This window comes from Molothrus ater, chromosome 16 (assembly GCF_012460135.2).
Source record: "Molothrus ater isolate BHLD 08-10-18 breed brown headed cowbird chromosome 16, BPBGC_Mater_1.1, whole genome shotgun sequence".
NCBI classification, from domain to species: domain Eukaryota; kingdom Metazoa; phylum Chordata; class Aves; order Passeriformes; family Icteridae; genus Molothrus; species Molothrus ater.
In genome coordinates, this window is record NC_050493.2 from 7,170,582 (window position 1) to 7,184,861 (window position 14,280).

Consider the following 14,280-nt stretch of genomic DNA (forward strand, 5'->3'; position numbering starts at 1 on the left):
AAGGATTAATTTTCAGATATGAATGGGATATTGGTACCAAAGTGCCTTTGCAAGCCAAAGTAATTTAGGATGGTGCTCATTTTAAACTAATCCTTTAAAAGCTGAGCCCATCTCAAGCACGTCACCAAGGCATCTTCCAAAGCCAGTGAAAGAAATAATCATCTTCCAAGATTTCCTAATCCATCCACAATGCTGAGCTTCAAATAACTAGCTTATCTGGCTGCCAAAGTTTTAAGACAACTGAAATTCAGCAGGATGACTCTCTTTTAACTACCTACTCTTACTGACAGCAGGAAACCTCAAAAGCAAACTGGTTCTGTGTAAAATCCTCCCAAGTGCCTCCTTCTTATGGTGCCCTTCAGAACATGAATCTATTGAACAGATTTGTGATATTCTGCCACCATGCCAGCACCTCTGCAGCCACAGAACCCTGATGGGCCACAAAGTCAGAAATATGCTGCCTATTGCAGATATAAATAGAAGTTTTTAACTTATTATGAAAGTCCCATTGATGTAACTAGAAGTTATTAAAGGAAAGGAACATGAGGAGTGTATCTGCTAATATAGGCCTTGTAGGACAATGGATGCTGGGGCTGGGGACACTGCCTATTCTGTGATTGTCCTTAGGAAGGACCAGTACTCCAGCAGTAGTGTCTATTCCAGGGACAGTGTGAGAGGAGCTGCTCACCTCCTTCCACTGCTTAGTGGACAAGTGCTAAAGAACACACACACTCATCCCCACCCCAATTAACAGTGACTGAAGCTGTCTTGGCCACCTCCCCAGGGAAGCCCCAGCCAGGCACACACCAGTGCTGACCTTGTGGCCACTTTCACTGGGGCACAACTGCAGAAAAGCAGCAGGGAGTAGTGTTGGTCCCTGGATCTGTTTTCTAGGCAGCTCCAGGACCTGGGTCCCAAAGGGCATGAATGCAGAGCCTTTCACCAGGAGTACACTCAGGAGCTCCCTCACTCACCTGGGTAAGAGTCCATCCTGTTTGCTGAGTAAGAGCAGAGACGGTGTCGATGGAGCTCAGGTCCAGCTCTGGGATTTCCTGTGCACTCAGTGCCAGAGCAATGCGGCCCAGGGAGATGATCTGGTAACTCCTCCAGTCTGGCAGCAACCCCCAAACCTTTAGATGAGAGCCATGAATATCTGTTAAATCATCATGACTCTTCCTCTATATACACCATTCTCAAATCCTTTGGTTCAAAAGTCCTAAAATCTGAATATTCCTCTTTGCACACAAAACGCAGAGCTTAGGTATTGTGAAGGTTTTTGAGGTTCTACACCAATAATGATTAGTTCATCAAAAAATGATGCAATTTTTACAGCTTGGACTTGTTGATGAGTCAGAATATGAACTGCTGGAAGTGTGGCTGTAGGAGCAAAACCACTAAGAAGAATAAAAATGGGAATCTGTGCCTAGATCCACACTGTTATACTGCCAAGAAAGCAGCACCTGCACTACCCAGGCTTCTTCCCAGCTGCAACTGCTCCAGGGGACTGACTTTAAGTTCCTTTTGTGACCAGTCACCCTGGCTCAGTCACTGACAAGGAAAGACAAAGTAGAGAATCAAGTAATACAGACAAAGAGCCAGTTCCTACAGTCCTGATTTCTAGATTGTGTTCATACAATGTTAAAATAAAAAATAACTTTAAAGTGTTTGTAAAGATACAGTTAAATTTGTAAAGCTTTGTAAAAAACCCAAGGAAATCATCAGGGGCTCTTCTAAACCAGTACCAATGTATTTAAACTGACAGCTTCCCCTGCTTTTAACTTTATTTGTGATAAAGTTACAGTGATTGAAAAGCTGTCACTGAGCAGCCTGAAGGAAATTTGGTATAAGGAAAAGTTCTGCCTGAGTAAAGAATAATAAAAGTCCATCAGGAGCTGAATCTTCAGACGCCAGAACTGTCAATTACATTTTATGACAACGGTAGAAGACTGTAGACAGTGGTCAGTATCTCCCAGGATGTGGCCAATTGCCTTTACAGAAAAAGACACTGGGTTTTGGCTGGAGGAAGGAACTTGAACAAGCCAGGCACACATAAAAAAAAAAAAAAGTTCACTTTAAAGCTCTCATGTACTTCAGCAACTCTGCTTTGTGTCAGTGAATACATGACAGGTTTCTAGTATAACATCATGCTGCTAACAGCACCTGGAAAATTAAAACTAAAAGCTCAGGGCTGGGCTACCATCTGAGTCAGGAAATATTTACTCCATTTTTGAGATAGCTACAATTCAAGTTTTGTTCAAAAAGTTAGAAAGGACAAAGCTAGTGGGGACTTGCTGAAGAGCATCTCTGCAGTTGCCTACTAAATAGTGTTTGCACCATCAGATAGACATGGAGCTGTACAAGCTCCAGAAAATATAGAAGTAGAGCTCAGGAATCTGGATGTCTGAAATTAGGTACTCCTTACACAGAGCTGCAGGCTCTCTGCTGTGCACATCCAGCACAGAGCAGCCTCAGCTGCCAGGGTGCTTTTCCCAGCTGTGACCCTCAGGTTAAGGATTTGTTTAAGAGATGCCTTGCTGGATTTGTACCTCCCAACTGAGTTTCCACCAGATCTTTTATGTTGGTTTTACAATGTCACAAAGGGTCTAAGTCTGGGAAACTTCAATCTTTTCCAAAGCAAATAGATAGTAAAAAGTATTAGCCCAATTTTAAAGCTTTTAATTCTCTAGCTTAAGAGATACATGAAACACATGCAGGCAAAAATGCCAAGTGTCTGTTTCCTGATCTAGGCCATAAAGTACAGAATTTGAAGTACTTCATAAATAGTATTATCTGACAGGGCTGGGTGAAATCTCAGGCAGAATGATATAAATAACACAACACATGAAACTGAAACACTCCTTTGTCCTCATTCACCTAGAACTACAGATCTATACAGCTGTCAGTGCTGCAGAGCTGAGAGACCTTCCACTTACAAGTGAGCTAAGCTTCTTACTTTCATTAAGATACAATCTGATAACTAGACTTTTTGAATTAGTTTGGAACAATGAGTAGTTCAGGCTTAATGAAACCTTTAATCAAAGATGTTAATAACATAACAGCACCTATGCATATAATTTCAAAGAGCTTTGCCTGTCCTGTCTCATTTCTCATGCTTCATGTTCAGTTTAACACCACATTGCAATTTGAAATTAATACATAGGAAGTCTGTCTTTGTCTAGCAGAAATCTGCACAAACACTCACAGACAATATACTGCCATTCAGTGCACTACAGATCTTTGAATATAGCCAGAAATGTGAGTGTATCAACCTTGTCAGCAATTTCCCTACAACTGACACCACTCTGTAAGTACACCAATATATTGCACTGCTGTAAAGAATAGTAGTTTTCACTATGGCAGGGGAGCACTGTTTTTATTTTCTTCTAGGATTACATTTTTCCCCGTTTTCCTACCCACACGTGTCCATGCTGACAGAGAGAAGCTGACTTGGGGAGAATACATTTGCTGCAGTTGTCCTCCTGCAACAAGGCAGCAGAGACACAACTACAGAGTCACCATCTGCTTTCAGAAATCTGTGCAGTGCCACTTCTCTTCAAGCACCTGCAGTTCCACTGCTTTAAAAGCTGAGCTTCACTGCTAAAAATTGCACAGTTGGCCTTATTTACCCCAAATCCATGGTCAGCTGCACTACTGGCTACAGCTGCTGGTTTGAGGAGATGCTGCCCAGGCCCATGCTCCCCCTGCTCCTGCTTTCCTCCAGAGGTCACAGCCCTCAGGTCTCCAAGCCTCTTGCACTCTGTCCTGCTTGCTGCCAACTGCAACTTGTAGATGCTTCCCAACCTCATTCTGTCAGAATGATCTGATGGAACCTAAAAAGGACTTTTACATGTTGGATCATTTTGACAGAAGGGGATTACAGAGTAGCCATGCAGAGATGGAAGCAGAGAACAGATAACCTCCAGCAGATGCTGCTGACAGGAAGCTGAAGCCAGGCTGGGGCAGTACCCTCTTCACCTCTGAGTTTTCTGCAACCAGAACAATTTGTCTTACTGCACCCTAAGGCTTTTTCTTGCTGAGCAAAAAGCATGTTGGGGAATTTGCCCATTCCCTGGCAGTGCAGGCAACCACAAAGCAGCAAGAGGAGGTGATCCCAGGGAGAAGTGCAATGGCAACAACAGGCACAGAGCAAAGTCTGAATTCTCTGCCAGCCCACTGTGTCTCAGGCAGGGCTGCCCAGAGCTCTGCTGGTGCCCCAGACCCAGGCAGAGTGCTGACCTGCCCCCAGCACAGTCCTCTGCCCAACTGTGCTCCTGGTAAAGACAAAATGTAGGTGGGATTTTTCCTCCCTCAGATTTCCCACTGATGGGTCTGTCCCTGCCTGTGAGAAGGTGGAAAAAGGAGCTTTATTCAGCCAATAACTGCCTTTCAGTCAGTTTGGGTTTACCCCACTGGAAGCTATATTCAGCATCCATGTAGACAGTTTAACATGCCAAGCTTAATTCTCAGCAGGGCAATCAAGAGCCCCTAGTACTGCTTGCTGATTTTTCATTTGTGAAAGGAAAGTGAGAAGCAACCAGAAAAGTAATTCAAAGTAAAACCACTTCACTTTTCCAGCTGCCAATAGCTCAGAACTACTTGCCTGTTGACTCCAAAGCAAGGGCAATAGTCTTCTATCACCACCTCACATTATTTTTCCAATAAACCATAGATATTCTTGTGGCAGTAGTGACATTGACATAGCACAGTTATTTTAGAACTGCATAGTTCAATAACACCAAATCAAATTACAGATTTAATTTTCCCACAGACAGGATAGTTACCTGCTTGGCTTTTTCCTTCAAGGCAGTCAGCTGGGAGCTGTTAAAACCTGAGACTCCCCCAAGAAGTTCCACATTTTTGTCAAAAGTCTCTGGATCCATGCATTTCAGTTCCTGAACTGACCAAAAGACATTTGCTTCTCCTAATTTAATGATTTCACTTGAAGAAGGAGCTCTGGTTCTCAGGCAATCTGAAAAAGGTCAAATAGTAAGAGTTTTCATCAGGGACAACAAAATAAATCAAAGCAATATTGATATTTAAGAGAGCAACAGACTATGAAAATTTACTGCTGCTGATGTGATATCGATAAATTAAATATTTTGTAATTGAAGAATTTAAAAAATATTCCCTTATTAATGTTCTGGATATAAACTACCAGTATCTTGCAAGTTTCTTTGAAGTCCAATTCTCTAAAGGCATCAAAACCCAGGCAAGGGCTTGTTCTGAGTTTAAGCCACCATTTGCTGGGAGCCTTGATTCAACAGGAGTGAAATGCAAATGTTTGGGATGACCCTGGTGGAAATTCACCAAAAAGAGCTTCAGCTGAATAAACATCACATTCAAACAGTGGATCCAACTCAACAGGAATGTAACAGACACGAGAGGTCCTTGCACTCTGCAATGCCTGATGGAGATATGTGTCTGGTAAGACTTGCCTGACATTTGAACAAGGTGAAGACAAGCTGGATGTGCCAGAGAAGCACGGCGCTTGTTGGTTATGTCAAGCCTGTTGTTAAAATGTCAGGATCTAGAGAGGGCTGTACACTCACCACAGCACTGTTTGGACAGACAAACTGCCTTTAAAAATCTTATTTACAGTCAGGTTCCAGGCCTATGCATTATCAAACCAGACAGTTTCCATTGTGTGTTTTAACAAATCCTAGTCTTTGTTGACATAATCTACCTCTAATGTTGATGGAAAGCAGAAATAAGAACCCTAATGTGGTTGTTTACTGCTCCCTCTCCTGTCACTAATTTAGGAAAACCTTATTAAATAATTATCTAAACCAAATAATCCCTACATGTCTTTGGATACAGTCATTACCAGTAAAAAACATGAATTTCACAGATGCTGTGCCTCAGCTAAGCTCCCCCAGATAAATAAATTAAAGTGAGGATGTACAAAGTAGATTTGTACTTTGAAAGGAGGCAGAGGAGGGATTTATTTGCATCAAAGGAAGCTGCAGTAGTGGGTAGAACACTGAAAAGATTGAATCTGTTGAGCAAATGAAAATGCTGCTCAGCTTCCACTGTACCAGCTGATCTTCTGCTCTCCCTTTACCTCCCTCTTGTGAAGCTGCATTGTTTCCCTTTCCCCTGCTGCAGAAGGTCAGCTTTTCTCATGTAAATACTGCCCATCCAGACGCCTGCAGCTCCCTTCCCCAAGTCATGAAAACCTAAGACTAGGTGTCCTTGAAAAAACCCATTGATTTTATAATTTTTAACACACCAGATACACTGATGCAATTAAAGAGGGAAACACTAATTAGATTTTTGACCTGATGCCACTTTGCTGTTCCTTTTGCTACAGGTTTAGTTTGATGAAATATATATATATATATATATATATATATATATATATATATATATATATACACACACATCATAACACATATAATGTGGTGAGAAACCTGAATCCTTTCTCCAGCACTGCCACTGCCCTCTGGTAGCATCTCAGACACACAGCTCCCTAGTTTTGCTTTTCATGTTCCATCTTGCCTTAAGCATCTTAAAACCTTTGTTTTTAATCTTGATATAGACATAGATGCAAGAACTCTGTCACTGGTAATTGCTACTGTTATTAACATTAGCTCACAAGTGGTCTGTGAGAAATGCAAAATAGCATTGGTGGCATGAAAAGCTTTAATGTTATTCTGGAGTAATTTTCATAATACCCAATTTTTTAGTGATTTACAAATCAGTAATTAAACTTCACTCCTTACTGAAACCACTGTGTGAGTTGTATGGAGCTGATGAGATTATGTTTGGTAACAAAAGCTCAATACCATGTTTGGGCTGCAGAAGCATTTCCTGGAGTAGCACAAACAATCCTTCAACTTCTCATCTCCCAGATTCCCCCCAGCTGAGCTCAGGCACCTCAAGTGAAGACTGAGGAGCCTCCATGGCCTTGGAACCAAATCATCCTTTGACAAAGACCCTCAGCTTTGACAAAGACCCGCAGCTTTGCTGGCACTGCTCTTGCAATGCAGGTGAGAGATCTCTGCAACTGCACTGGACATGAGCTGGGCTGATTAGAGAAGTCTTGGGATTCATGTAGATCTAGAGGCTTAAAAAAAGAACACTTAAGGACACAGGCATACTTAAATACCTGGTGCTGAACCTTCAGTCCTATGGCCCATGTCTAAAGAAATATGGCTTGTGATCCTCTGATTGACTTGTTGAAGGAAAAGTGAATTTCATGCATACAGGTGAACTAACCCCCTGCTCTTTCACCAGCTCAGTCCTGCTTTTTTTAGAGCCTCTGATGACTCCTCTGATCAACTGAGGTCATGTTTTGTTTCAGATTATGAAAAAACACAACCCTCAGAACTCCCTCCACCTCTCTCTGCCTATGAATACAGCACTGTAAGAGGAAAATTCATTTCCAGAGACACACAGTCATCATTCAGAGTTCCTGCCATACAAGCAGATGGATTTCCAGGGTGGCTCAGGGCTTGCTGAGAGCTTGAACCTCTATTCTGCTAGGCAGAGAACCAAGGGGGAGATTTTCAAAAACAAAGGCAGATAAGATCAAACTCCTTGAATATCTTTGGATCTAAAGTCCCATTGGTGTTTTTCAAAAGCTTCCCCCACAGCAGGATTGTTTTCCATGGCACAGGATGGCACAGCTTATAAATTCTGCCTGGGTGAATGTCAGATAAGAGGAGAATAGTTGTTATTATAATAACAGAATTATATTATAGTCTATAGTATATAATTCTATATAATAATAGAATTATATAGATAGTCAGAGTATCTATCTGATATAAAGAAAATGATCCATTTGTTACCAGAGATTCTAATAGATTAGTTTGGTTGCTAATTAAAATACCTTTTAGATGATTACAAACTTGTCCATTTGGACAGAAAAAACAGTGCCACCACTGTCAGATTTAAGAACAGATCAGTCACCATATGCTCATGTCTGGCAAAGGATTAACTATGTACAATCTTTTGGCACAACGGTAACTTGTCACCTTCACAGGTTTTTAATTCAAGGGGTTTCAATTAGATTACAAAGTAAAAATTTAAAAAATTAAAAATAAACAAGCCCCTCTAATTCAAATCATTCATCTTTTTCCTTTGTGTACTTAGAAAGATTCCAGGAAATGCTTAATTATGCAATTCTGTAATGAAGGTTTCAGCAATTAGTGCATTATACAACTCTGATGAGTAGCAGAATGAAGACTCTCACTGTTTTATCCTGAAAGTCTTTAAGTGACTCAATACTTCCCTTTTATCATTCAGCTTCTCAGAATGCATTTGATGACAAAGTGAGACAAAGTCTGTTTGAACTGCACCCTCTCAGCCCCAAATGCAGCACTTTGCAGAGGCCCCAGTGCAATACTGACCAGCTCTGCTGAGGGACAGGACAACGCTGCCAGTGCCATTGGAGACTGACTCAAACACAGCTGACAGGAGCTCTTCAGCTGAGGAAACTGCTCCAATTGTCTTTGCTATTTGTAAAATGATATCTGGGAACTTCAAAAGGAAAGAAAGAATAAATAAGGCTTCTCTCCCTTTTAAAACAAATCAATTTGTAGAGAAAGTCTTGTGCAGACCTCAGCAAAGCAGGGGTTAGTAACAGTTCAGTCTTGTCCCATTGTGCAGATGTTTCAGAAAGGAGTAATTGGCTGCTACTGAAAGGTCATTGGCACACATTTGAGGGGGAAAAAATTAGGAGCAAAGCAAATTCTGAGTGATTCTCCATCCTGTGTGCCCTCCCAGCTTCTGGCAACACCTGAGCACTGGCTGATTGGTGTCTGTGTCCAGCCCCTCCTGGAGCAGTGAGTGTCACCATTTTAATTCAGGTTTCATTTCGCTCATCTTAAATTTGCCAGATAAGTACATGGATTGAGGATAGGGACCCAATTAAATTATGAGAAATAACTTTGACCTGTTTGCCTTCTTTAGGCTTTTCTGACCTCTCTCCTCCACCCTGCTAGACACCTTCCTTTCCTTTGAAGAGTCCTATTCTATCTGGTCAATTATAAGCATTATCTCCAGTGGAAAAGCTGCTGACAGTGCTCACATATTTCTGCTGAAGAATGAACCCCTCATTCCAGTATAGTTTACTCCTATGCATTAAAAAAATTAAGATTATATGAACTTAAGAGGGCAAGGAAATGACAAAGTGCAAGTGCAATGCTGAGGCCATCAGATATTGTTACTTGTGCTATGCTGACCCCAGGGCAAAGGGCCACATGAGTAAATGCTAATTTGATCAGTATGATCCCATTAATAACAGGATAAGAAAAACAACTTTTATGGTTGGAAGGCAGAAGGATAGAGTAAAGAGCACTGCAAGGTGTAAAGTACTAAAAATGAGTCTGCATCACTATAAATGCCCCTTTTTTTCCCCTATGTGACAATGTACAATTGTAACATACAATGAATTGTTTAGAGTAACATTACTCTCAAGAAGAAATCTCTTGGATGGAGTCAAGAATATGTGAAACACTAACACAGGATTCCTTGACAAAAGAATTATTTACCTAGTTCACCATTCACGTTACATAATTTAGACTGCATTATGACATTCACAATTCCAAGGTCTAAAATTTATGTTACAAATTAAAATTTTTTAATAAAAGCATACCTTTTCAGCAAGGACGTTTAATTCCTCTTTTGACAGCAGAACTATGAATGGTCCAACATCTAATGTTGTTTCTGCTGTCCAGTTGTTTGAGGAGCTGAAAAAATATTTTGAAAAATTCTATTAATAAGGAGCATTACAACAAAAATAATACTAAAACTTCAGTGGGTTTATGATACTTTATCATACAGGAAACAATTCTATGCCAATGTGATGATTCATTGTTACAAGCATCAGATTGCATTTTCTCATCTCTCTGGGCATAGGGCATTAGTGGAACTCACAATATAATCAGAAAAACCCTTCAAATATGGTGGTGAGGAAGCTCTCCCTCAATAGTCAAGTGTTCTTAGCATTACAGGAGGAATAATTGAACAAGGAGAAATAATTCTTTCTTTGAAAGAAAATTTACCATTTTCCATCAGTTCATATTGCAATAGTAGCCTGCAAAATGGTTATCAAAAGAGAAGTAGAAACATCATCCAAATCTGACAAATGTCAGTCAACCCATTTGGTGGGTGACTTAATAAAGCACTTAGATAAGTTATTTTCAGGCTGACAGAGCCTACAGAAGAGTGTGGTAACAAATATGTTCCTAGCTCATGTTCCCACAAACAATTTTAATTGCTTTGCTGCTCCACTATGAGGATGTTTAAATATCTTCAAAATTGAATTATATAAAATAATGTAAAATCTTATTTAGCACAGTGTGCCACAATTCAATAAAATTGATTTGTATCAAGACCAATGCAGGGATGGAATCTGCTGGAAAATACAGCTATCAGCTACCCTACCACAGAAAAATGCTGACTAGCAGGAAGCTGACCAGCATCTGATGTGATCAGGTGGATCAAGTGACCCACTTTGGGGTGAAGGGGTGGTTAGGAACTGTGCAACCAGTCACTTCCAAGGGACAATGCAAGACAGAAACAGTATATTCTCACCAGATAGAGGATGGCTTTGTTCTTGGCAGGACTGATACCAGTGAGGTTCCATTCACCCTCCTAATCTGAGTCCTTAGTGACACCCAACACACTCTGCCCACTCTGCTGCTGCAAATGCTTGAACTTAAATCCCTCTGCTGCTTCTCTGCTCTCTCCTATTGCCACAGGTGCTTGCAGTCTTCTTTACTTGGCTTCTCACACCAGCACAGCAAGTACCCCACTTCCATTTTCCCATTCTTTGTGTTCCTGCACCATTCTCTGCTTGTAACCCCTTTGTCCTGCCAGGCCAGTGAGTCTGTTTACTGCCCCCCATAAATATTCCACTTCTCTCCTTTTCCTCTGGGACTTAAGTCATGTCCCTGGGGTTGTATTTTGTTCCACAGTTATCACATTACACACAAGAACAGACATGTCATTCTAGTGGACAAGAACTTGGGCAGTGACAGAAGCTGCTTTGTGCTGGTTTCACTGCAGTTCATCTGGGCAAAGCAAATGTTTGGTGTTTGCATGGCCTAAGCACCAGCCTGACCACGGTGGTGTATCCAATACCTTACCCATATAACTTGAGGAGTTTGGATTTAATTTCAATCTTCTGCTCATGGCTGAGCTGTTGGCAAAGTTTGAATTGATGTAGGGCTGCTGCCATTGCCTTCAGGGACATTCTGCCATGTAGAAAGTCTGGAGGTAAGTGGCAGATTAGATTTCCAAGGAGGTCGACATCATATTCATCAGCAATGGAGCTGTTCTGAAACAAGAAGCATTTGCCCTGTTGGCAGACCTAACTGGGCTCTTGTCCTGTACCACTTAGCTGCATCACAACTCATTTAAGCTGTAAGGAACAAAGACACAACAGTTTGCACTGGCAACTTAATCTACATTTTCTGCTGAGACTGCCTTACATTTTTTGTTTTACCAATCCAACTGGTGATATTTCATAAGCACTTCTCAGAGCTTTCAGTATTCTTTATTCCATACTGAATCACACATAAAGAATGTGATCACCCAGCACCTGCAGAGCTGGTGCAGTTCTGTCTGGCAGCCCTCACGTGGCCCCTTGCAGCAGAGGGGCCCCAAGCTCTTGCTGTTAAAAGGCTGAGCTCTAAGGGGCTTCTCAAGCAGCTGCCAAAACACTGGGGATTATACAGCTGGTACTGTGTGTAAGGACAGGAACAGCCACAGCTACATCAAAGAACTAGTTCCCCCTAAAAATTGGTGAGTGCTGCAGCTCCCAGACAGCAGAAGTCACAAAATCCTCCTGGTACCAGCACCTCTCCCATGGAGCTCCCTGTGCCACAACAACTCTGCTTGGGCTGGCACTGCTTGGAGCCAGGGGAACACTCCAGGTGCAAACTGGTCAGCTCCAGGCTGTCCTGGCCAGCAATGACATTTAATGAGAACACTTTGGAACATGCATGGAGTCAAGGAAAATTGCTAAGCTATAAAAAGGTTTGCTTAAGGAGCAAACAATAAAATTGAAACAGTAAAAACACCCCCAAAAGAATGCAGATGGATGGGTGAAGAACTCATGTAGGTGGTGACTCTCTCCTCCTCCATGGTGTCTCCTCCTGTGCTGACCCCTCTCAGCCATACCCACCAGGCACTCCTGTACTTTTTGCAGGACAGCATCCCTTTTGTGAAGGCTTGGGTTCAGGAGGTCCATTCCAGTCTTGCCCACACGTTCAAGGAAAGGGACACACAAAGGGCCTGTAATGTACTCCAGGTACTCAGAACTGCAGAAAGAATTCAGAAGGTCTCAGAATGCAAACCTGACCTTCATACACCCACAACCATAGCCACAAAATCTGTGATGACAGAGATGCTTAGAGACAAGGCTGCACTTGAAAAATCATAAACCAGACAGGCCAAAAAAATTGCAATTAACCCTCAGCTTACTTCAATATCTGTCTTCTTCCAGTCCATCAGGACATGAACTGAACTTCAAAAAATGGCTAAGAATTATAAATAGCTGCCAAGTGTAGGAAAGTGCTCTGAGATGCTTTAACACCATATGAAACAGGTTTACAGGTCAGAAGCTTTTCCCCTTTCCCCATTTTATTAGGAATAATTCTCTGATGAATGAAAATGGGTGGGTGGCCTGAGGACCACAAGTAGTTTTAGAGTAGGTTTGCTTTTTATCAAAAGCCAAAAATCCTGCCAAACTAAAAAAATGATGTTCTTCTCCACACAGAGTGGCAAACAACCTTTGCAAATAAAGCCACAGCCCACATCTGCACAGGCCCAGCCTTGCCAGGGTCTGAAGGCAACAGCACCAGCAACTTCAGATGGCCCTGAACAGCCAACATGCAACTGCTGCCAAATAACTGAGGGCTGCAGTTTATGGGAAGCCTTACATTAAAGTCTATTATTATTTTATAGTTGTTAAATAGAATAGAGCCTTTTGAGACTGAATATTTTTCTTATTTTTTCAATTAAAAATATTCCACAAAAAGAAGTGTTCTCAGTCCCTTTTATCCCCTTAGGCACACGGAAAGAAAGAGAGAAAGGGTGGAAGAGATAGAAAGAAAGGAAGGAAGGAATTAAAAAATTTTACAGTTCAGGAGTTCTCATACATACACAAGTTTGTTTGGTTTTTTTTTTTTCAAAGGAAAAAAGCTGTCACTGAGAAGTTTTGCTAACTTACACAAATGTCTTGAAACACACTGGAATGTTTCCAACCATACAGAGCAATATGCTTCAGCAGTATCCAGTGGTTTTGTCTTATATATCCACTCTCAAAAAGACCCCTAAGCAAATAAGCAAACCTAAACCAAATAAGCCTACCTAGGGGGAAAAGAATCCACCATTGTGACAAAAATGTACCGTACTAAAAGACACAAAGCATTACCAACTTTCACTTGGGACAGATTTTGCCTACAGTCAGTGACCACTTTTGATAAATCACCATTTATTTGAATCATCAGTTTTCTTAGGACTGAAGAGATTATTTGAAAAGTCCTCAGAAGTTAAGATGAACTAAGATGTAACTCACGGAAGCGCCAGTAAGAGGAAGGGAGGAATGGATGCATTGGAGACTTTCCAAAATTTCCAAGCCAAACAATTAACCTAAAGGCAACAAAAATTTAGGCTCTTAAATCTCTAGCAGTTTTGAAAAAGAATAAAAATATGGCTTGTTTATTGCAGCATATATATAAACTAGCATATATAAGACTGTGCATATCATCTTCAGAGAGCTTTTTTATCTGGCTTGTTTTAGTTTTCTTTTTGTAGACATCAGAGATGAAACATTATATATTTGGGAACATGAGAACATTTGTATGTTTCTGAAACTTCTATGTATTTCCAAACAGATTACTCATGAATTAACAAGTCAGAAGGACTGTAGGAATTTCTTGCAATTTGTAAGTGACAAATGAAATTGTCAAAATGAAGTATGATAACAGACAAATTCACACATAAAAGATTTAAATAAAATATGCTAACAGACAAGTTGAGACATACAGGATCTTGAAAAAAATGCCAAAAAAACCAAAGACAAAATAGAATAAAACAAATTTTAATCTACCTAATCTGGATATTGGGTAGCATGTTTATGTACATAAAGTCTTTTTTATTTGTTTACCTGATATGGAGAAAGCAGATGAAGATTCATTTCAAAGAATTTAAAATTGTTTAAAAATATGTCTGTGTCCATACTTTCAAAGAGTTGACAAGTTACTCCTTTCACAAGCTGTCCTGTGCTGATAGGAAAGGCAAATTTCAATCTTATGAATATTTAAGCAG

The 14,280-nt window shown here is 40.8% G+C and overlaps 1 protein-coding gene across 1 annotated transcript in view; it reads right to left on the minus strand.

Annotated features, from left to right (window-relative positions):
- The window catches only part of OTOA (otoancorin), a 34,969-nt gene that overhangs the window by 8,130 nt on the left and 12,559 nt on the right, over window positions 1–14,280 (minus strand). Inside the window, exons 16-23 of the mRNA XM_036392094.1 lie at window positions 14,120–14,237; window positions 13,529–13,602; window positions 12,134–12,269; window positions 11,094–11,284; window positions 9,599–9,692; window positions 8,352–8,481; window positions 4,782–4,969; window positions 975–1,130 (exon numbers count right to left, since the gene is read on the minus strand). Coding sequence (XP_036247987.1) covers window positions 975–1,130; window positions 4,782–4,969; window positions 8,352–8,481; window positions 9,599–9,692; window positions 11,094–11,284; window positions 12,134–12,269; window positions 13,529–13,602; window positions 14,120–14,237 — 1,087 coding nt within the window. The remainder of the gene's footprint in view (window positions 1–974; window positions 1,131–4,781; window positions 4,970–8,351; window positions 8,482–9,598; window positions 9,693–11,093; window positions 11,285–12,133; window positions 12,270–13,528; window positions 13,603–14,119; window positions 14,238–14,280) is intronic.